The sequence below is a fragment of the Diadema setosum genome, chromosome 4 (assembly GCF_964275005.1).
Source record: "Diadema setosum chromosome 4, eeDiaSeto1, whole genome shotgun sequence".
NCBI classification, from domain to species: Eukaryota; Metazoa; Echinodermata; class Echinoidea; order Diadematoida; family Diadematidae; genus Diadema; species Diadema setosum.
In genome coordinates this window covers 5,233,170-5,260,785 of record NC_092688.1, presented here as the reverse complement: position 1 = coordinate 5,260,785, position 27,616 = coordinate 5,233,170, and the positions used below count along the sequence as shown (strand labels likewise).

The 27,616-nt window shown below is 38.1% G+C and overlaps 1 protein-coding gene across 1 annotated transcript; it reads left to right on the top strand.

Annotated features, from left to right (window-relative positions):
* The first annotated feature begins 17,672 nt into the window (after window positions 1-17,672).
* LOC140227488 (C-type mannose receptor 2-like) lies at window positions 17,673-24,378 on the top strand. The gene is made up of 6 exons (XM_072307888.1): window positions 17,673-17,696; window positions 18,188-18,251; window positions 20,280-20,669; window positions 22,039-22,218; window positions 23,213-23,410; window positions 24,101-24,378. The coding sequence occupies exons 1-6, from the start codon at window positions 17,673-17,675 to the stop codon at window positions 24,376-24,378; spliced, it is 1,134 nt and encodes a 377-aa protein (XP_072163989.1).
* Window positions 24,379-27,616: the final 3,238 nt, after the last annotated feature.

Below are 27,616 nucleotides of genomic sequence, written 5' to 3'. Positions count from 1 at the left end.
GGGGCTCTGTTTGTTACTCTACTAAAAATAATTTAAGTTTAAAATTCAAGTTCATCTGTAAATTCATCAATATGACCAAACCGCACTCTACTGTCGCCTCACCACACTCTACTGTCGCCTCGTTTTATGTGTATAACGCATAGGCATTAGAAGAGCATTTGATACTAAGATGTTGTCACCTTTAACGGTCGATTCGCTTCAAAAGACATGAGTTTCGGCTCCAGGGGCTTTATTTGTCACTCTACTAAAAATAATGAATGTTAAAAATGCAAGTTCATCGGTAAATTCACCAATATGACCAAACCGCACTCTATAATGTCGCCTCACCTCACTCTACTGTCGCCTCGTTTTATGTGTATAACGCATAGGCATTAGAAGAGCACGTAATACTATAGATGTTGTCATTTTCAAGAGTCGAATCGCATCAAAAGACATGAGTTTCGGCTCCAGGGGCTTTATTTGTCACTCTACTAAAAATAATCAATGTTAAAAATGCAAGTTCATCGGTAAATTCACCAATATGACCAAACCGCACTCTACTGTCGCCTCACCACACTCTACTGTCGCCTCGTTTTATGTGTATAACGCATAGGCATTAGAAGAGCACGTAATACTATAGATGTTGTCATTTTTAACGGTCGAATCGCTTCAAAAGACATGAGTTTCGGCTCCAGGGGCTTTATTTGTCACTCTACTAAAAATAATCAATGTTAAAAATGCAAGTTCATCGGTAAATTCACCAATATGACCAAACCGCACTCTACTGTCGCCTCACCACACTCTACTGTCGCCTCGTTTTATGTGTATAACGCATAGGCATTAGAAGAGCATTTAATACTAAGATGTTGTCACTTTTAACGGTCGAATCGCTCCAGAAGACATGAGTTTCGGCTGCAGGGGCTTTATTTGTCACTCTACTAAAAATAATTAATGTTAAAAATTGAAGTTCATCGCTAAATTCACCAATGACCAAACCGCACTCTACTGTCGCCTCACCACACTCTACTGTCGCCTCGTTTTATGTGTATAACGCATAGGCATTAGAAGAGCACGTAATACTATAGATGTTGTCATTTTCAAGCGTCGAATCGCATCAAAAGACATGAGTTTCGGCTCCAGGGGCTCTGTTTGTTACTCTACTAAAAATAATTTAAGTTTAAAATTCAAGTTCATCTGTAAATTCATCAATATGACCAAACCGCACTCTACTGTCGCGTCACCACACTCTACTGTCGCCTCACCACACTCTACTGTCGCCTCGTTTTATGTGTATAACGCATAGGCATTAGAAGAGCATTTGATACTAAGATGTTGTCTCCTTTAACGGTCGATTCGCTTCAAAAGACATGAGTTTCGGCTCCAGGGGCTTTATTTGTCACTCTACTAAAAATAATGAATGTTAAAAATGCAAGTTCATTGGTAAATTCACCAATATGACCAAACCGCACTCTATAATGTCGCCTCACCACACTCTACTGTCGCCTCGTTTTATGTGTATAACGCATAGGCATTAGAAGAGCATGTATTACTCAAAGAGCTCTAATACAGCTCTTTGGTATTACTATAGACGTTGTCATTTTTAACGGTTGATTGAATGAACTTCGATTCAATTAGAACTTAAGAGAATGACTGATTTCATTAAGTGTACTTTTCTGTGTTCCCTGACCCAGCCCATTTTACCCACCCCCCCCCCCCACGAACAAAAAAAAAATAAAAAAATAACAACTAGGCCCTACTAAAAGTATTGATTTGAAGAATCTTCTTACCCCCCTTCAAACGCACTTACCACAGTGACGATCAAACTCATCGTCAAACCATGTTTGTACAGAATCTTCGGGATGTCAGCAAGGGTGAGTTGTCGATGGACATCCCTCGAGTGGGTGACAGACAGACGGACAAACACACACACACACACACACACACACACACACACACACACACACACACACACACACACACACACACACATACTGTTGCAACTGTGCAAGCAAAATGTGTTTACATGACGTACACTCGGTGGTGTACGTTTATAACGCAGGGGAACAGGGAATCTCCCACCTCATACATATTCAATAAGGCTTCGGCAGTCAGCGCGCCAGCTCATGAATAATTAATATCTGTGACCTTTGGAGAAACTACTTCCCGCAGAGCATTCTCGCCTCAAAAGTGCCTACCGGAAGGGACTGCGAATCCTCTGCATTTACGCGCGCCTAGCGCCTGTACGTGTTTGTTTGTTTGTTTGTTTTTTTTTTTTTTTTACCATATATCATGTATATATTGTATATTTCTGTACATTTTTTTTTTCTTTTCATCAATCGCATTTCATTCTTATTTTTTTTTTGTTATAGTTGTTTTGTACACTTTTCAGAGTTATTTGCAATTATTATTTATTGATATTATAATGTGCTATAAATTGCATGTTTTTCATGGACTCCGATACCCAGAGTTTGGGTTGTGAGTGAATAAACTTTCAACTTTCAACTTTCAAGTAGGCCTACAGTTGTATGTTTTGCTTACGATCGGATCAGTGCCATGCTCTCACTCCTAGCTGCTGCTAGCCTGGCGTGTGTGTGTGTGTTTGTGTGTGTGTGTGGGGGGGGCAGTCAGACCGCAACACCCTGAAAAGCCTTCTCATTTATCGTACGCGTATGCATGGACCTTGCGGACATGAATACGTAATGAGCTGGAAGACCATATTTTTAGAGTCCCTGTAAATCTAAACGACATTACCAATCTTCCTCATTAATACATCGATAAAAAGCTGAAAAGTTGTACTTTGATGAAATCCGACTACTTGAAAGGTTGTGACATATAAAATATGCTGAACAAGGAAATTATAAAACATAAAATTTGCATATTTTTCATTTTTCTTAGGGGGTACATTAGAACAATGAAATAAACGTGGACCAAAATCGAAGAGGTATGAAATGAAAGAGGGAATATCATACTATGGAAATATGATGACTTCATGTGGACTGATTATTGGAACGGGTCAGGTGATCGAATAAATCATTGCGTTGTACAGTTAATTTTTGACGAGATTTCAGTTTGCCGCGAATACGCGTTTCTGATTGGTTAATTCCCTCTGAGTGGAGAGTTGAAACAGTTGGTCAGCGCGGAAGGACAGTAAACGTGTGCTGTACATACAGTAATACTCTGTGTGTAGATAAAAGTGTAGGACCCTATGAGTGTGTGTACGCGCGCGCACGATGTATGTATACGCGCTCGGGCTAAGATCTCCACGTCAACAACAAGAACAACACTCTACTCTGATCGACAGCTCAACTTTGGCTTGGACTTGTTTGCTCAGCTAGCAGTAACTGTTGCATTAATGAACGGCTCATTATTAATCAGTAATAAAAGATCTAAAACTTATTGTGCACACATAGTTCTTTGGGGATCTCTATTGTGAATTACAATAATTATTCCATCTAATTCCACTGTATACATCGCTGAGTAATTTAACTAATGATACCCTGAGAGCACATGATCATGCATGTATCTCAAATTGCCACTCCACGATTTTCACTCGACGAGACTTTCAATTTTTATAGTTTTCTAAGCGAGGGACCAATTCAGTTCTTACTGTGCTATCATAACAAGAATCTCTAGAACGTTGGATATCAGTAATGAGTTGATTGAACTTTGGAGTGATCGGGAGTGGTCGGGTGATCAATAAATAGAAAGCCTTGTCATAATATGTTCTAGGATCGTTTTAAAAAATGTCAGTAGGATGCGGTGATAAGAATAACGGTATCATAAGTTCATTTCACATGATACAAGCATTAAAAGGTCTGATTAATATCAAATATTCACAAATCATGTCAATTAGTCACGGAGAGTAGATCTTCATGTCGTCAATAAATGAAGCTCGTAGACCATGCACTTTGTCTCTGAATTATCTCGCAAAATCTCGGGTGTTGAGAAGCACATGCGCAAAAACCTGCGCGTACGATAAATTTTTGATTTGAGCTCATTAACAGCAGCGTTGCGGTCTGACTGGGGGGGGGGGGGGTCTATCGGGGTGGAGGAGGTTGCAACAGTGTTGCCAGATGGTGATTTCGGTAACCAAAAAAGGTGAAATTTGGTGATTTTTGAAGTTGTTTGGTAACAAAATTTTAGCCTGGTAACCAAATCAAAATTTGGTGATTTTTGGAAATTTTTTGGTGATTTTCAGACCAATGAAAAATAATCACACTAACTGATAAAGAAAATGCATTTTTCCCAAAGTTTTCCCCTTATTTCCTGTAGAAACATTACATGTGCCCCTTTTTTGTCACACACAAACACTCATATATCCATACACACAAACACTCATATATCCACACACACAAACACTCACATATCCATACACACTGTACACATTTTGCATTGTGTGTGTGACTACGTCGCGCCATAAATTGCACCGAGATTTGCACAGAGTGTTTGATAAGTTACTGTCTTGAAATTGAAGCCTTACCTACGCTTTTCTAAATTTGGTGATTTTTTTTTTTTTTAAATGGCTTTTGGTGATTTTTCACATGCCTTTTGGTGATTTTGCTCTGTTGGGACCTGGCAACACTGGGTTGCTGCAGTAGGCGTATTTCATTCAGAAACCCAAAAGTACAGAGTACATGTACTTAATTTGGATACTCCCATCCAGAATTATGATTCTAGTTTTCATCACGTAGGTAAAATCTTATTTCGCACCGTAAGAACGTGGTCAATGAATGCGGCATCAAACGAAGGAAGTACGAGTACTAGGCTCGCCTTACCAACCTTGATAAAACTAAATGGACATACCTACAACACATTATGATTATAATAATAGGCCCTACTACAATATACTGTTATGACGAATGTCTCTATTTTGCATCTCCGCCACCTGATTAATTTAGTGTGCATCTTGTGTACACTTGGACAATGACGATTGCGTAAGCCCAATCGTTCATCGCCATTAGCAAAAGTACCGCTTCCTTCATTTCGGTCTTATTTTGGCTGAGGTGCCCCCCCCCCCCCCCCACCATCAGGTGGTTCGATTTGGGGAAAAATCCCGAAAAATCGTTGAAATATGGGGTCTTAACGGGAAATTTTCCGAGGGTGGTTTCCACTTGCTCTTTCCCCTATAAACAACCCTGTGGAGGGTCCAGAGCAGGGTTAGTTTCACAACCCTCACGAAAAATCCCATGTGGCCTCTTGAGGTGTGGCCTCTTGAGGTGTTTGCTCCTGCAAACTCGGGTCCGAATACAAAGGTCCTGTTTACCTTTGGGAAGAGTGATTTTTTTTTTCAAGATATGAGATTTAATGCATGGTGTAGGTCTATTGTACCACAAAACATCCTGTCATATAAATTTTTTCGCCATAAAGCCTGAAATACAAAGAGATATCTGTATTTTTCTCAATAAACCGTAGCTGTATCGACGGTTTAATCTGGAAACATTTTTATTATAACTATTGTTCATATTTTGTATATATTATAACAATACTAAACATCGATTTTACCAATTCAAACTTCTGCAGTGGTTGTTTCTATCACTAACTCACATTTTAGGACCGTATTTTAAAGCACGTACTAATGCTGGGTTTTTGTTTCATCTGCAAATGGTAAATTATGCCTTAATTATAGGCCCTGGGTATGTTTTGCTGCAAAGGTACGCCGGACTGGCCTTCTTTTCGCAGGGAAGTACATCTCTCTGGTGTATTCAGTAAAGGTCTCTATACGGACATTCCTGTCCATACAAGGGCTGAAATCGTGGACATTTGCACTCTTCACCTCCGAACTTTTCCTTCATTTAGGGGGTAATATATTTTGCTATCCTGCCAAACCTGTAATATGAGGTAATTTTGATGGCTTCCCCAGTGGCGTATCTAGGGAAAACGACGCCCGGGGCAAGCGCGAAAATTACGCCTCTAATTTCTGAAAAAGTATTCAACCAGGCCCAACTTTAAAAAAGTCCACACGATTTATATGCTTTTGCAAGCACTTAAAAGGATTCCTTTGAGGGTGATTTAAATGTAATAAATTTTGATAAATTTTGGCGAGCGAGCGCAGCGAGCGAGCCGAAAGTTTTTGTATTTCAGCTTACAAAACATGGACATCTTGTCATTTTTTTGGTTATTAAATCTTACAATATTCTAATCGAGACATAGTGACGGCCTTATAGATAACGATTTATACCAACAAACTGAGGACCTGAAAAAATACTCAAAATTAGTATGAGCGAGTGAGCCGAAATTTGTATATTTCTGTGTAGGAAACATTGCACTTATCTCATAGCTCGTTATACTTGTAAATCATGCAATGCTGGCACACTGTAATGGTGGCTTGCCCTGTATATGAAGTAACAGTTTATGCGTCAATTGAATCCAAAAGCTTGCTAAAACTTACATATCAGTGTGAGCATTTTCTGAACATGTTCGTATATAGGAAGTACGGGATTCTCTTCAATATATGGTTGATAATTCAAGTAATTATTAACATTATGATATGATGGCTGCATGGTCCGGCTGGATTTATGAATGGTGATATACTGTCAAACTGGAAAAAAAAATCGCAAAACTCTTTGACTCAGGTTGGCAAATAGTTATATCGTATAATTCTCAATGATGATATGGTAGCTAAGATATTGATGAAAGGCATATAAAAGTTGGAGAGAGGCATATATAAGTTGTAGAGAGTCAAAATTCTTGTATTATTGCAAAGGAAACGCTGGAGTTTTCTTCAGTACATGTATTTGGTTGTGAATCGCGTTTTTCCTAGATATGCCACTGCTAAAACTGCGCCCTTATTTATAGACCCCTTTTTGTGATCACCGCAAGGCAACTACGTACCTTAAATTTGGCAGAACTGCAGAAAAAGTGGAATAATTAAGCACCTTAAGTCTCAAACATGAAAATTGTACTTTAAAATTCCCTTGATTATATGTGTCGCCCCCTTGTGTCCAAAAAATGGGTATTCAGCTATAAACATTGTGTATACTGATTTGTTGTTCTTGTTGTTTTTAATGAGGAAATGTCTGTGATGACTTATACATGATTTGGAGGTATAAGTTAAATTGCTAATGAAGTAAATTTAAAAACTTAGAGGTTTTGTTTGTTTTTCTTTGTCATGCATTTATTTGTGATTAATATGTATATTCAATTTTTCATCATCATCTTACTTTTACACAATAATGTTCTTATCTTGTTTGATTTGGTTTTCTGCCCCCCCCCCCCATTCACCCCCACCCCCCGTCCGGGCGAGTTTTTTTTTTTCCGTTTTTGGCGCCCCAAGGAGTGGCGCCCGGGACACATGCCCCCCGTGGCCCCCCCCCCCCCCCGACACGTTCCAAAAGCCTGTGATACGGGGTTACAATTCTGACCCACGCCCATCCCTAAAGGATGTATCTCTGAGAATCTTGAACAAGCATTATATTTGGTTGACCGGCGTCTGATTTGGAGATGGGGTCGTGCCTTTTCATACTCAGCTACCATAACACCATGGACCCTATACCACAATGATAACACCAATGATGGGAAGCAGCACACGAAAATGACAAATTTTCTGTAACAAAATTAGTAATTACCGAAGTGGACGCTGCTTGTTTATAGACACAGCTAACGTTGCTTAATTAGCAAAACATGAATTAATATCGTCTACCATTACTCTCCATGTTTACCCTGTAACAATGTGCGAAAATGGGAAATTTTAGATTACAAATCACAATAGAACTGTAAGAGCATTAATGTCTTGATTTAAGCGAGTATACATTATCATCTGCATGAGCATATTGTTTTTCTTTAAGTCCTTTTTTAGTCTTTTATCTATCTGTCGGGAGAAATATGTCTAGATCAAAGCAGGAAAGCATGTTTGAAATGTTATTGAAATGCTATTGACAGGAAGCACGCGCATGAATCAATTATTTAACGAGCTTTGAAGGTCTATGAGTAGCAGGACCATGAGTATATAACCATTATTATACTTCCCACCACTTTTTTTTTGAAAAGAAGCTCTGACGAGGAGAAGAAAAGGAAGAGGAAGGCAGGAAAGAAGAATAAGATACAGAAGGACGTAAAAGGAAGAAGAGGAAGAAGATGATGAAGGAAATGATGAAGAAGAGTGAAAAGTAATGATGAAGAAGTGGAAGAAAAAAGAAGAAGTGAGAAGCAAAGAAGAAGAGGAAGGAGAAGCAAAGAAAAAGAAACAAATCCAAAGAAACGGAGTAGGAGAACGATAAAGATAAAGAAGAAGTTTAAAATGATAACGAAGTTAGCACGTGTTCACTAGTTTATCACACGAATGCACACAAACGCACACACTCAAACACACACACGCACAATACCCAAACACTTTGACAATGAAAGCAATTTACTGGCAAGTAAACATTCCGATAGGTGTTTTTTTTTTGTTTTTTTTAGTACATGTAACTAAACTTGTCTAACGAAATCAATGTATTATATGATTCATTTTCATGATCTAACAAACAAATTGTCGATGCAAGAGTATAAATTCTGTAATCTGAAACATAAGAATCCCGTACACATAGATCTAGCAATGACTGTCCTCAATATTTCATAATTTAAGTCCTTTATTACGATATAAAGTTAGCCCCATCGACCAAAGGTAGCCCCTTTGTTCTTAGTACCGATCTTGTTGGGGCCGTTTCCCTTTCTCTCGTATTGCCAGACACCAGGTTTCACACTTGGGTGAAGAGAGGACTACCACCATCAGTAAACATTCTCGATAATGTCCTCTCTACTTTATGCACCGGACAGCTAGGATTCGAACTAAGGACCTGTCAACTGGCCCAGAGCCTCACTTACTTTACCTCAGTGTCCATTACTTTGGTGATCTTTATGTAAGGTCGGTCTCACAAAAACAAAAACAAAGAGAAGTAGAGATATAGAAATAAAAACTCATTATCATATAATAGGAACAATAAATCGTAAAATTCCGCTCTATACATTTTGAACCCATGAGCTTATGATCACTTACATTATCATATAAGAGCAAATGTAGAGACGGAATGAATATAATAAGATCATATTATGCATATATGATGAATATTCTAAATAACAGGACTCTTATGTGAATTACATAATATGCAAAAAAAAATAAAAAATTAGAAGAAATTGGATAATTTTGGTCATATTTCAAAACCATGCTAAAGATGGTTGACAGTGTACACATACCATTCAATATGCAACCTGTAAATTATTTAAAGAGCACATTTCTCTATACATTTTGTCTCGACGGTCTGTAACATTTTCATGGGAGTATTATTATAGATAAAAAGTTATGCAATTAGTTACTTACATCAGTATATTATTCAGAACTTCTCAAATTGCTTTACTCTACCCTTATTGTATCTGTTAGATAATAATTATGTACAATCTCTTTCAATCATAACACTATAGACTCAATTGCGCAATGTCGAAAATACACACATTACAACAGTCTCCGGACTGAAGTATATGCTGTGCTGAAATGAATGAATGAATTGAAATGAAATGAAAACAATAATATGCTTTGTATAAAATTCAATGGAAGCTTATCAATAAACCAACATTGATTCTAACTGTCAGAAAACCATATAGAATATTGTCTTGGGATTGTTGATAGTTTCATTAAAGAGCAGGCATTGTCTTGACATTTGTGGGTCCGGAATAAATCGATGTTTTCTGACGAACTAATATCAAAAGAAAAAAAATGAAAGAAATGGATTCTTTATCATTATAATGATAATGGTATCAGTCTATTCGCTCACCAAAAAAAGTAGGCATCATCAATGGTTCATAGATTGTCTTCTAAGGGATGAAAGAGTGCGTACATTAAATATGTTTTGTCGTCGTCGTCGTTGTTGTTTTTTGTTTGTTCGTTCGTTTGTTGGTTAGTTGGTTGTTGTTGTTGTTGTTTTCTTTTGACCACACTTCCTCTACAAAATTGGATGACGAATGTGAAGAGAAGTATCGTCCCTGTTCAATAACTTAGTTTTACGGTCACTATCTTAAGAATCCAATGATTCAATTTGATCGTAAGCAACTTCTCTTAATAAATTATTTTTTTTTTTAACTTGCCGACCAGTTAAGAGACTTGTAACGTTTGATGTACGCTGCCTCTCTCCAACACTCTTAATATTGTGCTATAACAGAACGTTCTTGCATTATCATGATTATGGAACAATATGAGTATAAAACGATAACCATCTCGAATAATTATTTCGAGATGTATTACAAGCTGCAGCACTTCTGTGTGCAGTGGTGAGCAAACCTATATACACTATTATAATATGATGTATAAAATCACCTGACGTATATTCATCCGCTGTACAACCAAGATCTGATATCCGGAGGATTCAGCGTGTCCATGTCGTGATTTGCGGAAGATGTTGCGGTCAGCAATGGACACAGGGCGTAATTTGTGTTGGCTTTTCCCTCGAGCACGGAGATCAAGAGAAAGTTAAGTCTTAACCGACAAGATTTCCGATGACTAAATAAACCATAATATCAAAGCATAATCTGTAGGCCCTTATCATATCCCGTCTGGACGCCGCAAAGCGGTTATTTGCTTCTAAAAAAAGGTTCTGTGGATAAAAAGAGAACTTTCGCGTAGGTCCAAATTTCTACAACGGTCAAGTCAAGCTCAATCTGCCCTTGTACCCATTAATCTGCCCTTTAACGTGCGATATTATAAAATTTTACTTGAGCAATTTTTTATTTTTTTTTTTGGGGGGGGGGGAGGGGAGGAGTCATAATACCGTCAATATTATTGTCAGTAGGCCAAATGAAATCATCCAAAAGACACGAGATATGAAACGAAACATTTATTGTAGACCTACAATCTGATTGCATATTACCTATCGCCTATAGAAAGTTCGTATTGATGGTACTTTTGCGTATCAAATGGAAACGGATTGCTACCTGTATACTCATGTTTATTCATTACATTTAGAGTCAAATCAAACAAATAGAACGGTTAAAGCTCAACAAAATCGGACAAACTGTAAAAAGAGCTTTTAGAGCTTAAAACTTTTACCTGCTTGTCAAAAATAATAATGGTGATGCAAGTTAAATGAGCGGCTTGAGCCTTCATGGATTACCTCTGCATACTTTTGCACACGAATTTTCACTGATTTTGGAATGAATGTAAAACAAACAAATCAAAAAACAAAAACAAAGCACAAAGATAAGATCCCTTTTATAATTCTACTCTAGCGTTGTTAAAACGTTTTGAAAATTCATCGACAAGAAGAGTTTTGAGTAGGATTCAGAAAAATTGACTCTGAAGGCCATCAGGCAGTACTAATGACATGATAGGTGCAAAGATAAAACTCACTCCTCAGTGTTTTGGTTAAGGAAAAGAAAAGGCATAAGTTGCGATGAATAAAAATCTCATGTTTTGTCAATATCAAAATGATGAGATAAAATGGGTAGTTGCAGAAATACCTTTAGAATGAAATCATGCAACGCATCACAATCAATAAGAATTAAAAAAAAAAAAACTATACAGCTGGGACACCCCTGCCCATATAAGTAAAAGAAAAAAAAGAATGAGAAAATAGCTTCTGGTTCTAAAAAATGCTAAAAGTCTGTAGGCAATATATAGGATTTATGCAATGTCGAATTGACTATTGTAAATCCGGTAAGTAGATACACCATCTGTCTATCTCAAATTTGTACTTGGCATCCTATTCAATCAGATCTCCAAAAAAAAAAAAAATACAAAAATAAATAAAATAGAGTTCACTCCAGACATGGACCTAGACGAGGTCTATGCTCCAGATCACTCCGTCCACCATGGCCTCACAGTCAGTGTGATCTCATTGAATTATTGAGTAATATCATTATTGATTAAACGTTGCATTTGATGCAGGGAATGAATATTTTTCCTTCCCCTTTATTGCTCCACTTCATTGTTGATAAGCGCAACCCTACACCTAAATTTTTGTATTCGTTGTTGTTGGTACGTACCGCCAGAGCAAATGACTAGACGTTTTTTGTTTTTGTTTTTTTCAGTTCTGAATTTATGAATCAAGATACTTGTCATGGCTTCATGTTATGATACCAACACACATCTCAGTCTGATGAAATTATTTGATTTTCTGCAACGCCTTTAACCAGCATCGGCGGGCTCCATGTTTCCGAAAGATGTATAGTCTGTCCGGTGTGCAGAAAACGATCTCACCGCTCGGCTGCACCTGTACGTAGTACCAGTTCCTGGCGGGCTTGTGTATTCTCCGATCTTTGATGAGATGACTGACTTCCTGCGTATCAATGGTGTAGAGACTGATGGTTACCAGTCCCTTCTCGTGTTGCACCCAAGCGACGATCACCGAGTTCCGCCATACGGCTGGGTAGGCCTTTGCAGCGTCGGGCCCAGTGATGTGACGTAGAGGGTTTCCGTGCTCGTCCAATAGCACGACTGAATTTCCGTTGTTTCCTCTGGTGACGAGATGTCCAGCTACACCAAGGGAAAATATTTGCGTAGGCTCAAGTCCTTCACACGAAACATCTTGGATGGGTCTCCCGCCAGAGGGTCTGAAGACTTGAATTCTGTTGATGATCCTTGAGTAACCAACATATATAAAATCATTGTGGTTTACGCAGAGACCTCCAAATGCATCAACCTTCAGAGTGGCGAAGTGAATGTCAAGTTTCTCACCTGCTGGCGTGTAGATGCTAAGCGTGCCTGACTTATCTCGTATCACGTAGTTTCCGTTGGACAGTACCCCTACCATTCCGAGTTTCTCCGCTGTCAAAAGGGTCTCCTGCAGCACGCCGTCAGACGAATAGATCTGAAGACCTCCCATTTCGCACGCCAGGGCAATAGCGCCATCAGGGGTTAGAGCCATTCCATTCGTGCTGCCCGGGTTCCTGAGGTGTACCTCAGTGCATTCTTCAAAGTCCAGCCTTCCCAGCTGCAATTCATTTCGACCACTAAACCGGTGGAACTTCAGAGACTTGGCTCGGAGAAGGATGTCCTCAAAGGTTAAATGTAAGTGGTCGTCGCCTTTGCCCCCTAGGCTTTGGCTCAATTCAGTGCAAAGCTTCTCGTATCTATAAGTCAGTCGTTCTTCCTCGTCAGGGTTAACCAGTATACTATCAAGCTTTTCTAGCTGATCATTAATTGTGTGAATTTGCCTTGTATTGCCGTCTTGACTAGTATGCAAATCTCTGAGTAACATTTTTTCATGCTCTTCACATTCGGCGATGAGGGCGTCCTTTCTACATCGCAGTTGTTCGACTGACTTCTCGTATGTTTTCATTATCTCGCGCTTATGATCATTTACGATGCCAAGCAACTTTTGCTTTAACTGGACGAAGTGAGATTTGCGTTTCTGGAGCTCACAAAGCTTGTCCTGACCCTTCTTCTGCCAGAAGTAGCCAGTGGAGAGATTCTCTTTGTCGATTGTTGAAACATGTATAATCGGGTGGGCAGACGGTTTTTTGGATGCTTTCGAATGACAGATGGCGCAAACTTTTATCCGACAAGCGAGACAAAAAAACGGCATGTCTTGGGAGGGATGGACACTGCATCTCGGTTTGATTCGAAAGGTGCTGGTCTCTACGTTTTCCACCCTTTCTACCCTATGAGTGTTGTTCTTTCGCCACCTGGCGTGCTCTTGATGACACGAATCGCACAAGGAGTCTCGACACTCAAAGCAGTATACCTTTGCATTGCGACTCTGGCATGGGTCCAAAGTGCAGGGGATGTTTGTGAAGCGTGAAAGTCGAGAGGGTTGAGAATGTGATGATGCGGTAATGTCAGAACGCAGCGGAATTTCCTTTCCCTCCAGAACTTCCCAAGATTCATCTATCTCTGGGAGCAGGACCTGGTGAGGTCTTGGAACTCCACGGGGTTGTTCACAGACAGCGCAGTACACGTCTCCATCAGGGGTTGGATAGGGAGACTGCATTTGAGCGAAACAATCTTGACAGAATATGTGAGAGCAACTCAGTGTCGTACCGCTGGGGATTTCAAGGGTGCAGAAAGAGCACCTTATCTGCCAGTCGGTCCTCGGTGTGTGGCTTGCCACATCTGGTGATAGGTCTGTTGAAGAAATATAGAAACAGAAGAACAAAACAAACAATGATTTTTTTTCTCTTATCTGTGACACATGAGAAAAGTAAGAATGATCGCTTCAATTACATTAAAGTGAAGCTGCCCATCAGGTAATAAAAAACAAACAAACAAACAAACAGAATATTACATTAAAGGTTTTTATTCGCCTTAACTTTCAAAGGCTATTTGCTTTCATTTATTCAAAGTTTATACATCTCTACATCCATTTCTATCACTAGCAGTGGTCACTTATCAAGGTGTTTTCTTCCAGACGACCCCAAGGTCTTATATGTGGATATGACATACATGATAATTTCATTGAACAACAGAACTATGACAAACAAAACCCAAATGCCAACTGCCTATTAAAATAACGGCTGAATGATTGGACGTAACATGAATAAAATAAAAATACATTGACTCACAGGAAGGTCATATTTGGCTATCTGTAAACCAAAACATAATCAAATAAACTTAGCAATGTTGTGATTACCCATTTTACTAAAATTCCATGTACGTGATGTAACCATCATCGTGCTCAGCGATGATGATTTATGTTATCATACTCATGAACACAATGCGTTATATTAGTGCTTAGTTATAATGTTACTTAAAATGATATCCTTCAAAGTCATAGATGAATATCCTGGAGGGATGTTACTTCGTGGAAAAAAAAACCCACTTGACAGATTGTTTTGTCACTGCACACTTTGATTGCAGGAATACTCATAAAATAGGTTACAGCACTTCATATTGTATGTTCATGCCTCCTTAGGGTAAAGCCTCGACAGTGCTGATAGCTCTTCATGTGGCAACAGTTCACACGCATACTGGTGGGTGGTAACTATAGAGAAGTCAAATACGGCGTTTGTCGAATGTTATTTTCTAAACCTCTGTTTATATTCTGCCGGAAGTCTATGCACTGTTACTGACGAAGAGCGGCAAGTACACAACGTTCAAGCACTACAGACATCACTGGCAGGATTATGGGCTTATTTGCATTATCCAATTTCACCTCCTTTAAAGTCATCTTTAAGTAAATTTGACCCATCGGCCTCATCACATGAGTAGGCCTATCAGCCAGCTAATCAGCTTTTGTTGTTTTTGATAACTTCATTGGAATTTCTATACCTACCCTTTGAAAAATAGAAAAGAAAGCAAGTGGGTTCTCTTACGTGCATGTAAACGTATGACTCTTCTACACGTGGGACTGACGGCTTTACGACTATTTCGAAAGACTTGGCAATGAAAATAAGGAGCCTTCCCCCAAGACATTCGACAGATTACTGGTTATATTCTCCATGTTACCATGGTTACTCGGCAGAGTAGAAAGCTGGACGTGTTTTCTGGGTTGACGCTTGTAGAAGAGGAATGTGTGTACACCCATCAGCTCCCGAAGATTTATTCTTCATTTTCTCTGTTCAGTCCAAATATTAACACATTTTGTCATGCTCATTCCTTTCTCACATAACAAATTATGTAGTTACACACTGGGTGTTGTTGTTTTTTTTTTTCCTCCTCTAAGTACAGGAAAATTACAGAACCGGACCGGAAACTGACGAGAAAGAAAGACACTCCATTCTGAAACACTCAACTCTGCTAAAGTGGTAGTTTTTCAAAGGCTGGACACATATTTAAACAAGAATGTTTCAACACTTACCACAATCATTGCTTGAAATAAAGGAATCCATTTGAGTTCCTGATGCTTTCACAAAATGCCAACGGCAGGGATGGTTATGTTCAAATTCTCTCTCTTTTTTTTTTCGAGAGTTAGAGAATGATTGGGACAGAGAGACAATTGCAAATTTTGAAAATTGCAGTTTATTCACCACAAAGACCAGAGTACAGTGAGTCCCAGCGAAGCATAGGAAGAGTTGCCTTTGTAAAATCTAACGGATGTTGAGCAATGAGAGTTACTTCTACCCTGGGTATTGCATGCAACCGAAAAAAAACCCAACGAAACAAAAATTGCAAAACAGGCGTTAAAGCCCTTCCGAGATTGCTGAGTTCGTTTAAAGGCCTCGTAAAGTTCTGCGGTTATAGATCTTATCTGCTGATATCTGAACGTTATTTTCGAACATATTGTAGCAAAACTCATGTGAGACAGGAAAAAACTGCATTTTAAGCAGGAGAAAATACATCTTAAGCTGGAGACACATATATAGCTGAAACTGGAGAAATTCAAACTCAAGCGGGAGAGCTGGAGATTTTGAGAAAATTGCTTCTGAGCAGGAGGGTTTGAATCTCAGAAGCACACATTCTAGCTACGGTTTTGATAGGACAGATTTGAGGTGCATGATTTATGGGAAGGGGCTTTGATGTATATTGGGTACATGAAAGAAAAAAAGTACAACATTCAAATTAAGGTCACATTGTCAAAACAATCTAACAGATTTGGCTATACGTCAGTTGAAAGGCAAATGGCCGAGGTGTTTCAAGCACGTCGATATAATTATAATGAAAAACGCTTAGTAGCACATACTGCTTTCCCCAACACTCCCGAAAATGAAGTCTTTTTTTTTTTTTTGGGGGGGGGGGGATATTTTTTTAAAGAAATTCCTCTTCAAACGAAGTTCAGTAAACATAACTGAGGTATGGTATCAAACATTATCCAACCCTATGCCTTTCGCGATGCACACATAGGATATTCTATGTTCACACAATCGTAACGCACAAGACAGTAGTATTCCTGTGCGCATACGAAATAGTTGTTGTTTTAATTCTTTCTTGACGGATATTACGAATTAAATTCCATTTTTCAAGCAAATTGTCATTTCGTTTTTGTTTGCTGTCACACACACATGCAATCTTCCCCGGCATCATGCACCCAGTCGAAAAAAAAAAATCCACCATAATCAATCCCAATGAGAAAGAGAGAGAGAGAGAGAGAGAGAGAGAGAGGGGGGGGGGAACCAAGTAGGAATCGTCAAACACTGCTGAGACGCCATGAGGTTTATTTTTAATAACAGTCCTCCCGCTCTCCAGTTCTTCGTCAAACAAAACGAAATCCATCATAAACGTTTTCTGGGCTTTTACTCAATAAAAGTCATGAGCAGCGTCACAGTGAAAACCCCCGATCCCAATGTTCACCTAGCAGCTTGAGTACTTTGAACTGCTCCGGCTTCTTGCTCCGAAGTCAATTAAACTTGATCAAGTGGTATCGCTATAACACCATGGTGTTTGATGAAAGCTTTCCTTAAATATATGCTTATAGTTAACATTGTGAACAAAGAGAAATTTAGAGAGGGAAAAAATGTATATTGGAGCTGTATAATGTTCATGATACTTGCGTTCAGGCATGCAGGCATAGATCTAATCTGCCTTTGGGTTGATAGTCTATTATGACGTCAAATCTAATTTGCCAAGCATTGGTCTGCACGTCAAGGAGACGATGATGCAAACTGTCCAAGAGATGAGACACCTGTCAGTAAACACGAAGATCTGGGTTGGTTTCCAGGGCGGCGCGCGAGGAGTCATGTTTTTAATAGCTGTCTCACATATTGGATTATGATCTGTGGCAAGCTCTGCTCTTCTGTCCCCAGTTCAGCATCCGACAGACGTGGCCTTGTGGACGCTCCCGGTCGGTTTCAAACGGAAGTGGCGTCACATTCGCTGACACAATTCCAGATATTTTGTTCTTCTAACTTGGATCATGGAAATCGTCAAACGGAAAGTTGTGAGTCATGAATCAGTTATGGTCATGTTTTACTTGCCTGTAAAATGTTAATCTTTTTTTTTTTTTGCCAACATTATCGTAATAGCGTTGTTATCACTATTACAGTAGCGTAGTTGATATTGATGTTATCATTATCGTAATTGTGGTATAGTAGTATTGTTAGTCCAAGCGCATGAGAGTACATCATAGCGAGTGCCACTTGTAACAAATTGTTTCAGGGCAGTTCTGGCTGTCATTGCTTGCTTTACTACTTAGATAAGAATATTATGAATAGACTTCTACTCATACAGTCATACCAATACATGCATACTATGTACAGGCACTTATCTGCTTATACTGAGTTGGTATTATAATAGATTTGTCGCTAAATTACCAGCTGGAATACGACCAGGAAAGAAATATGAATGAGAGTTAGGACAGTCTGGATCGATATTGAAATTACGAAATGAATAACAGGTACAAAATTAAAAGTGTTGATGTTGTCTTTACAGGCGCGTATTGTATTTGCGGTCGTTCTGTGTTCGGATTTCTTTGAATATGTGGGCGGAAAGGTTGGTAAGTAATATCTCAATGATGACATTGATCAATCATTTTAGATTATGTCCATAGAGAATACAGTTTATGTAGGCATATTTTCCTTGAGCTTTAGGAGATAGCGATAATTTCGTTTTACATTAAGTCCGCAATGTTTGTTAGTTTGGTTTATTTCTGCTTTTCTAAGTCCGCGTTGTGCGCATGTTAACTGAAATCATTGTCCCTTGCTAATAAATTACCGCTAACGAAGCCAACAATACTTTGTAGACAAATTACAAAACAAGAAAAAAACAACGACTCATTAGTTGGGGTAATATCATTCTACCAAGATTCATAACAAGATCAAATACTACCATGATAAAATGCTAGAAGTAATAAAATTAAAACTATTATGACGATCCTGATATACTGTTAAAAATGACAAGAATGATGAACTGCTCACAATACTACGATTGTAGCACCAACGAAGCAATCCCATTACTTCAGTACCCCTCGGTCGCTACTGTCATTTGCAAATAATCGAATAGATTTTGTATTGGAAGGTACTATTCACGCAAATCAAGCTGCTCGCACTTACGACTTGTGTATTATTGAACTTTGGTGCATGTGCTTGCAAAGTTGTATGTAAGGCAAGATAGAAAAGCTTTTCGAACAACTTTAAATGTGTGATAAAGGTATACACAAGACAAGAAAAAAGATGCTAATCTGTATATCAAACACATTTAAGGGACCGTGTTCCCAAAGTTCCTGACTATTTCTTCTCAAGACAAATACTACTCAATTCACCTATTTCTTTAGCTCTATATCTACATAAGTTTGTCTTGCGTAAGTTGACTTATTTTTCAGTAACGATCTCCGTTATAATGACAGGCATCAAATGGTTTTATCAAAGAGTCTATTTAACGCATTTTCTTATTTCAAGGGAGACTCCGATCGGTCAACTGGCAAAAAGTTGTTAAATAGATCAAACATGATCATTCTCTTTGGGCACATGTTAATGAGATTGGATTGATGGGAATCGATCTCTCTCGACAAATCTGATCGACTTGAGCAAACGTTTGCCCTCGCAGGCCAAGCCAACTTTGAGATGATGCGGAGAAGGATATATCGTTGCTATGGTTACAGCTCCCAAGAGAGAAGAAGAGAGCGAAGGAGATGCGCGTGCATTGGGGGTGGGGGGTGGGGGGGGTGATATGAGGTGAGATGGGAAGCACTCCAAAAAAGTAGTCCTCTTGTAGAGTTATGGAGTAGACTGTGTGCTTGTAGACATCAGTCAGAAATTAGCTCATATAATAAGTCCCGTTGGGAACCCTGCACACATGGAAAACTCAGCAATTTTGAATTCATCCTCGCCCGGTACTCGTGTCATCCTTTAATGTTTTTCTTTTCAACGTAGATGGAACCAAGAACAGTTGGCAGTGCAAAGAGATTGAACAGTTATTCTTTTATTACTAACAATCATTCATTCAAGAATGTCAGTGTTTTGTCGTGATTGAACGAGATGATGAAATCAGGTTATGATATAAGGCACAGTCCGAAGCAAAACCTTCCTCTACCTCTTCTTCTTCTTCTTCTCTTTTTTCCTTTTTTTTTTGATACAATATATACAGCTATAGGTGAGAGACTCGTGCTGTTTGAGTGATAAAAACGTTATTACTCTTTGCTGGTGTCATTGTGTTTAAAAGCAACGAAACAAATAAGTGTTATTATTCTGAGTAAGAGCAGGTGAGGAATTCGGAAAATTTAGAATTAAAAATTGGAAGAAAAAAAACCCTTCAAAATGCGCAAAGAGAGCAAATTACAATTAAGATAAAAATGCAATTTATAAGTACAGAATCTCGTATAGAATAATATAAATTGTGCACTAGGAGAAACATATTTTCTGTTTATTTCTTACACCTCTGTATACACTTTAGGTCGATTACAAAGACACTGATTGACATCAAATAGATCGATTGATAATTATCATCTAACCTGAGTTGATCGATGCTTGCCATATTTGATTTTCTAATGATATACGTCATCGCCCCCGATGTGTTGAAAATGCAGTGTGTCCCACGGGTTTCTCCAACGTTGGGTCTTCGTGCTACGCGCTCGGGCCGTCAAAACGTAGAAACGATGCGCAGGAGCTATGCCAAGAAATGGGGGCCACCCTCGTCACTGTTACGTCAGAGGATGAGCAAACGCACCTCATGAACTTTCTCTCCGAGGCCATACCAATGGAATCTGTTTGGCTGGGACTGAAGCTGCGGGATGCACTCAGTTACACGTGGCTGAATGGCGCCCCACTCAGCTTTACTGACTGGTCAACGGATGGCAACGCCCACAACCAGGGCTCGGAGTGCGTGAGATTGCGAAAATTGAACAGCTGGAAATGGAATGACCAGACTTGTGTCCAACTATTTCCTTTCATTTGTGAAATTGAGCTGGGAATTGGAGGTATTAATCATATTTCATTTGTGAATTCTTCCGTGTGTGAAATATCGCTCAGAGTTAATTTACGTGCTTTCAGTTTTGCTTTGCCTGTTCTTCATGTATGGAAGAAAGTGAAAACTTATTGGGTAAATTTATTGTCATATCAGGACGATGAAGCAACATGACATTACGCTGATGACATGCATAATTCGAGACGATGTCACACAGAAGTACGATAATGATTTAAAAATGGTCTATAAGTTTCAAGAAAAATGATCTGATTCGAATTGAATTTAGAATATGAAAATAAAAGTCCAGTGGAAGATTTAACAAAATTGCAAATTTTCCTCTAAAAAAAAAAACACAAAACAAAACAAAACAAACTTCAACATGTAGCAATCACACGATTTTCTAAATATGTTATCAACGAAATGGATATTTACCCCAACATAATGTGCAGATCCAATGAATGCTAAAAAAAAAAATAATAATAATGTAAAACTTCTACATAATTTCACTTTTATGAAAAGTAAACGTTCCCCCGATTTAATACTGGTCATGATATTTCAGGGTAATTCATTCACCCTGCTGCTTAGAGACGTCAGTAAAGTGTTACAAAAATAAAATACTATGTGGTATTCTTTTTAAAATCCCTTTATCGTTCCACGACATCAAGAACTGTTGTAACTCTTGTTTTGATCGAATATGCTCTACTGATCATGCTGTATACACTGAATTCACGATATGAGGGTTAAATTCCTCTTAAAGGGGAAAATCCAGTCCAAGTGTTAGTTAGTCTGATGAGAAAGAGTAAAATAATTATTACGAGTTCAATGGTAAAATTTTGATCGAAATCGGGTTAAAAATAAGGAAGTTATGACATTTCGAAGTTTTGGTATTTTTTCAGGAAACAGTTCTTGAACGGTCAATATGAATATGCAAATGGAAAAGTGAGTATACCATCCCCTCACAACCTGCCATATAGTTTGTACATGAAATTTGGGAATTTCCAGGTTTTTTTTTTCATCCAAAAGCAATTGTACCCCAGGCTCAAATCCTAGTATTATGTCAAACTTATCATTGCATGTTCTTAAGTTACTCAGACAGGAATAATATCATGTTTCAGACTTCTATGACAGAAACATTGAATTTTCATCATTTTTTTTTGTACACAATCAATGGAATTGTGAGGTTATGACGTTAGCTCACTCATTTGCATATTTATATCCACTGTTCAAGAACTGTTTTGCAGAAATTAGCAAAACCTTAAAATGTCATAACTTCATAACTTGATTTCAGTCAATTTTTACCGTTAAACTCGTAAGGTTTTATTCTTTTTTTATCAGACTAACTTATATTTGGACTGGATTTCCCCCTTTAAATTCCCCTGTAGTTGGAAACTGCCCACAGGATTTTGAATCTCGCTTCCATGACTCGTGCTACAAAGTGTTCAGCGATACGGTTTCCAGACCGGAGGCAGTTAGGACGTGTAACAGAAATAATGGAAGCCATCTTGTATGCCTCGAAACCTTGGCAGAGAGTGACCACGTGGTCGACATAGTGGAAAAATCGGGTGAGTTTCGGGGCTTTCATTAGAATTCATCTAAGCGCGTAATATATGAATATATATATTATATATATATATATATATATATATATATGTATACATATATATAATATTAATACTCTCTAAAAAAATCGAGTGAAGATATTCACTCTTAAAGGAGTTAATACAAAAAAGTGTGAATTTTGAGTGAAAATATTCATTTTCACTCGTTTTGGAGTGACCTAAGGGATCACTCCTAAATCTTCGACTGATCCCTGAGGTCACTCCAAAATGAGTGAAAATGAACATTTTCACTCAAAATTCACTCCTTTAAGAGTGAATATTTTCACTCGATTTTTTAAAGAGAGTATATATATATATATATATATATATATATATATATAATTTGGGGTAAGTTTAAACATCTTGGTTCTAATATCAAGCATAGAAGAGGTATCACGGTAAGGTGTCTCACATTTGAACTTCGCACAGTATTCTGTTCGCTCGTCTTTAGTTATATTATAGTCTATAGTTATAATTTTTAATCTACAGTTAGGTTAAGCACTGAATTATCTCAAGCCACGGTGCAGCATGAAGCGTGACTTCTCTGTCGAGTCACACAATATTTCTTTTTCATGTGAATGCGTAAAAAACTCGATATGAGGATAAACTGAATTAAGCAGAGGTGTTCATCACTATAAGGACACTGTGGCATAGTAGATAAGACTCTCACTCGGAGATCCGGAATTCGAATCCCGTCAAGTCCTCGAGAAAAAACAAAACAAAACAAAACGTTTTTAGACACATTGCCCTCTCAACCCTACAAACGCTAGTCATGATAAAGGCATGAGCTTTTGGTGTAGAACAGTAGCAACACTGAAGAGGCTATGACCTTTGTATGAAAAGAATATCATTTTTAATTATTACTGTATCATTGTGGACTGGGACAGTTAAGTGATATACTCCAGTACCCAGGAAATTATTACTAACCATGAATTATGGGTTGATTCCCTCTGGACAGGCATGAACGATTCCTGGATTGGTCTCACTCTATCCTCAAAGGGAAAGTATCGGTGGATTTCGGGCGAGAATGTCGGCTACACGTTCTACGGGAACCTTGACAGGGGGACGGACTGCCTGGTTTTCAATCACATGGACGATTATCGCTGGGCCGATAGATCTTGCAATATCAAGTTCCCCTTCATATGTGAAACCAGAGGTATAAACTCCGTATTATCCAATTGATCATTAGTGGCAAAACGTCATAATTTCGAATTACCTGCAACAATTATTCAGACATTGTAACGAATGACGGATCCATTTGGCTCTGCCAACCAAAACTTATGTCTATGAAACCGAATGATGTAAGAAAGGGAAGAAACAAAATAACGAATAAATCGCATCAACAGGTCTCGATTACTGATGAAGAAGTCAAAAGAAACCACCTATAGTAATGACAAATGCAATAAGAATAGTTAAAGATCACATTTTCACACGCACACACATAATTATAATATACAATCAACCATGCACAATGAAAAGTCTTGTTTACCGGTGTCGTAAGAAGCGATCTAGGAGCTACGTAGCAGTGACGTAAATGAGAAAGATCTGAAATTACCCGTGACGAACTATAGCGAAAAACGTCAATAGGATGAGCTTATAACGTCAATACTTAATGAGAAATCAGAGAAAGTGGTCACGTGACCGTAGTGTAACTCGCATTGAGTCTCCATTTTATGTTGCACACAAAATATGACAAACAATGCCTGAATATTACTGATTATTATTGTTTATAAATCAAATTCTGTGTGAACTGTGCATCAAAATAATACAACGTTTCATGTGTCATGGTTTAAAGGTTGATTACGGTTGTGCATTTGCTCAGTTTATCTTATCCTTGCCCACTCAGGGTTTCCCGTGGAACGCCAACGGAGTACTCTTTTCAGAATGGCGTTTGCGAACAGCGCCCCCGTGTCAGAGCACGTGCAGCAACGTCACCTGTGCGACAGCCTCCTGTGCTGTGCGCAGTTCTGTTTCGCACTTCATGACTGCATGGCGTACGCCTTCGAGCAGTTGTCAGGAAACTGCCAAATATCAGACGTACCCGCCATCTTAATGACACAGACCAGGTTTAATTTCTACGTGCGATATGACATTCCGCTCGTATTCTTCAACACGACCACATAGAATATTGGATATGAATGGCTCAAGTTAAAGGGCGCCAAATCCACATGGCGATTCCAGAAAAAGAGCAACTGAAGCTTTGGATCTATACAAGAGCCAAATGATATCAAAATTCAGTATATAGCATTGAATACATAATTTCAATCATTTTCCTGCTCGTCTTTACACACAAGAAAGGAAGAAAGAGAATCGGAAGAGTTTAAAAAAGCAAGAAGAAAACAATCGATTTACTATCCCCCCCCCCCCGAGCTAAAGAGGAGTTTGTGATCTTTTAAAGTAAACACTTCGATCAGACACAATTAACTTTTTGTTTTTCTTCTCTGCAAAATAGGACCTATATATACAAAAGACCCTGGAGCCTTATTTCCTAGGATGTGGAAAAAACTATGGTTGTATGAATAGCAAAACGTATGATGTTCTGCACTTATGACGAATGAACAAATGAACAGAAAATAGCTACAGTGTAAAAAATTGATCTTGATATCTTGAGGTATGCTTTACACACATGCGAGATGATCGTTGCTGTCACCATATCACAGAGGAAGATTCGAGCTCTAAGAATCACTTTGGTCATCTTATTTCCCATTAGAGCTTTAAATCAAACTGCGATTCCCTCCATTAGTTGATTATTTTGAATGCCATTTTATTCATTTATTTTATTTATTTATTTGTTTACCTTTTATTTATTTATTTGGATATTTTTTGTTTAGGGGGTGTTGGGGGGGGGGGGGGGGGGAGTGGAGTAATAACATTAGTGCCTTTTCCGTTCTCACTGGTATTCTGAAATGTGGGGCAGGTGCCAGGCCACAAATCTCTATCCCGTCTTCACACAAGGATTAACTAGAACTTAATTACTTCATTATGACTTGGTTGCTACCACAGTTGTGGTGCTAATAAGCCGTTAAAAACTGCGCTAAGCCTGTCCGTATGAGGAATAGCCGAGAACATTTTTGAGCTAAGAATGTTTTATGCTTAAGGGTATTAGACGGGCCGGGGAAATCTTTCCTAAATCATTACAGCTCTTTATTCGTGTTTACTTATAATTCTTCTACGCAGCAAAGAAGATTATATATATATATATATATATATATATATATATATATATATATATATATTCTGTTCTATAGTGATACGGAACGTTTTTACATAATTGCGTGAGCCTTGCCTCAATTCAATAGCATTGTAGTGTCATTTTTAGAGAAATTAAGTGTGATCTAATTGCATTCAGAGGGAAAAAAGATGTAACTATATTAGCACTCATAAACCAATGAAGGTCGAGCACCATTCGTGGAACAGGAATTAGATAACATAATACTTCACATATGTTAGGGTGGCATGTGATTTGTATGTCCGTATCAAAATGCCGTTCTGCTCAGAGACAGTTGGCAGCAATAAACGTTATTCACTGACAGGTAATGTCTTCATTAATTTATCTTAACTTACCAGTTTCTATTGCTTATTCAGTGGCTGCAATATGAAGTGAATCTGAAAGAATGTAAGCCATCAGTAATGTCTCTGTTTTGATCGTGACATGACGAAGTCCGTACACCCGAACATTTTGTACGTACATGTATTTATATATAGTCAATACAGCAAAGTATACCTTGTCTCTTACTACATGCAATTTTGTGTTGTCTAATCTGTCATCCATGATGTACTAGTATTTCACTCCTAGATACGCAAGAGTATTCCTTTGATAGCAGCTTAATCTTGCAATTTTGACCATATCTATCTTTGCGTCATCAGTGTTATGTTACACAAAACAAATTATGACTATGAATATTGTGTTCACATTGAAAATTGCTAACACAATTAAATGTAGCTAGTTCTCGTTTGTGCGTGTGTATACGTTACTAGTTCAACCGTGTGGATGATGTTGGATCTAGTAGTATGATGTTGGATCTATCAGTTGTATTTGTGTAAGCATACAGAGAGGTCTTTGTCCATCTTTCGTCTCGTGATTGTTATCTTTAACCCATCAGTTGCTCATTTTGAATGAAAGTGTATTTCCAATCAAGTACAGTATATACCTGCCGGACCCCTTTGAGGATGAATTACATTACAGTATCTTGTCTTTTGTGCAAGTCGTATTAATATGTTCGTATACAGGACATATTGTAGATGTAATAATGATAATAATAATTGACCATTGTTGACAGTGCTTACATAGCGCATAACACAAAGACGTAGTGATAATGTCTCTATGCGCTCAAAAAATGGAAAGATTATACAAAAGCATACAATTCTAATTACAATGTAGTGTAAAAAAGAACCACATCGTCCTAATAATTTGCAATATGCATCAATGTATTCTCTCCATCTCTTTCCAGGCCTCATATAAACTTGATTAAAACATTATTACGTCATCGCATTCACAGCTGCAGATATCTATATAATATAGATATCAAGATAACAGCATCTCAATTACCTTGACGTTCTGAGATCTATAAATGTTTGATCTTCTCTCCCTCTCGCTCACCCTCTTTCTTTCTCTCTCTCTCTCTCTCACTCTAATTTTTTTTTTTGTGTGTTTTAACATTTATGGAAGGCTGAAAGAAATACGTTCAACATTCATAAAAGCACCTTCTTGCGCATGCGCGCTGACACAAATAAACTCAGGAGTTCAAAGTATACAAACGTTGTATTAGTATATATCATGGTTTAAGTCAGTGATAAATATGTACCATTACGATACGCATGGATCACAATGACAGACACCTATGAGAAATGTATGATTACACAATTCATGCGAAATGTTATTTTCACTTAAAAGAATCGAAAAGTTGTTACAATCGTATTCGTGTTTTAATACACACAGTCGGCAATACTTCAGTATACATAATCATTTGTGTTACCTCTAGCAAATTAATGGAAAATGTTAAAATATACACACAAAATAACCAGTGATAGTTATAAATTCTTAAATATTTGAAAATGAAATGAAATGAAATGAAATAAAAACTCTGAAAGATGACAGTGAAGTTAAAAAACAGATCACCAAATCTCTAAGGTTCGAGGAAAAAAGAAAGGGGGAGGGGGAGAGATTCAGCGGATTGAGTTTACTCAGGACTGTGCGCCAATACCGACAATGAAATACTCACAGGGCGTTCCTGGTGTGCGTTCATTTTTGAATGAAAATATGCAATGTTAAACAATTATTATGAAATATCACAGTGCATCTATACAAGAAATTTCGGCAAGATTTTATCATGAGGATATATATATATATATATATATATAT

Excerpts from the sequence above, each read along its gene's own strand:
- LOC140227488 (XM_072307888.1), top strand. The coding sequence starts at position 17,673 with ATGGAAATCGTCAAACGGAAAGTT. Across the intron at positions 18,252-20,279 it reads ATATGTGGGCGGAAAGGTTG|TGTGTCCCACGGGTTTCTCC; the intron begins GTAAGTAATATC and ends TTGAAAATGCAG. Across the intron at positions 23,411-24,100 it reads CTTCATATGTGAAACCAGAG|GGTTTCCCGTGGAACGCCAA; the intron begins GTATAAACTCCG and ends TTGCCCACTCAG.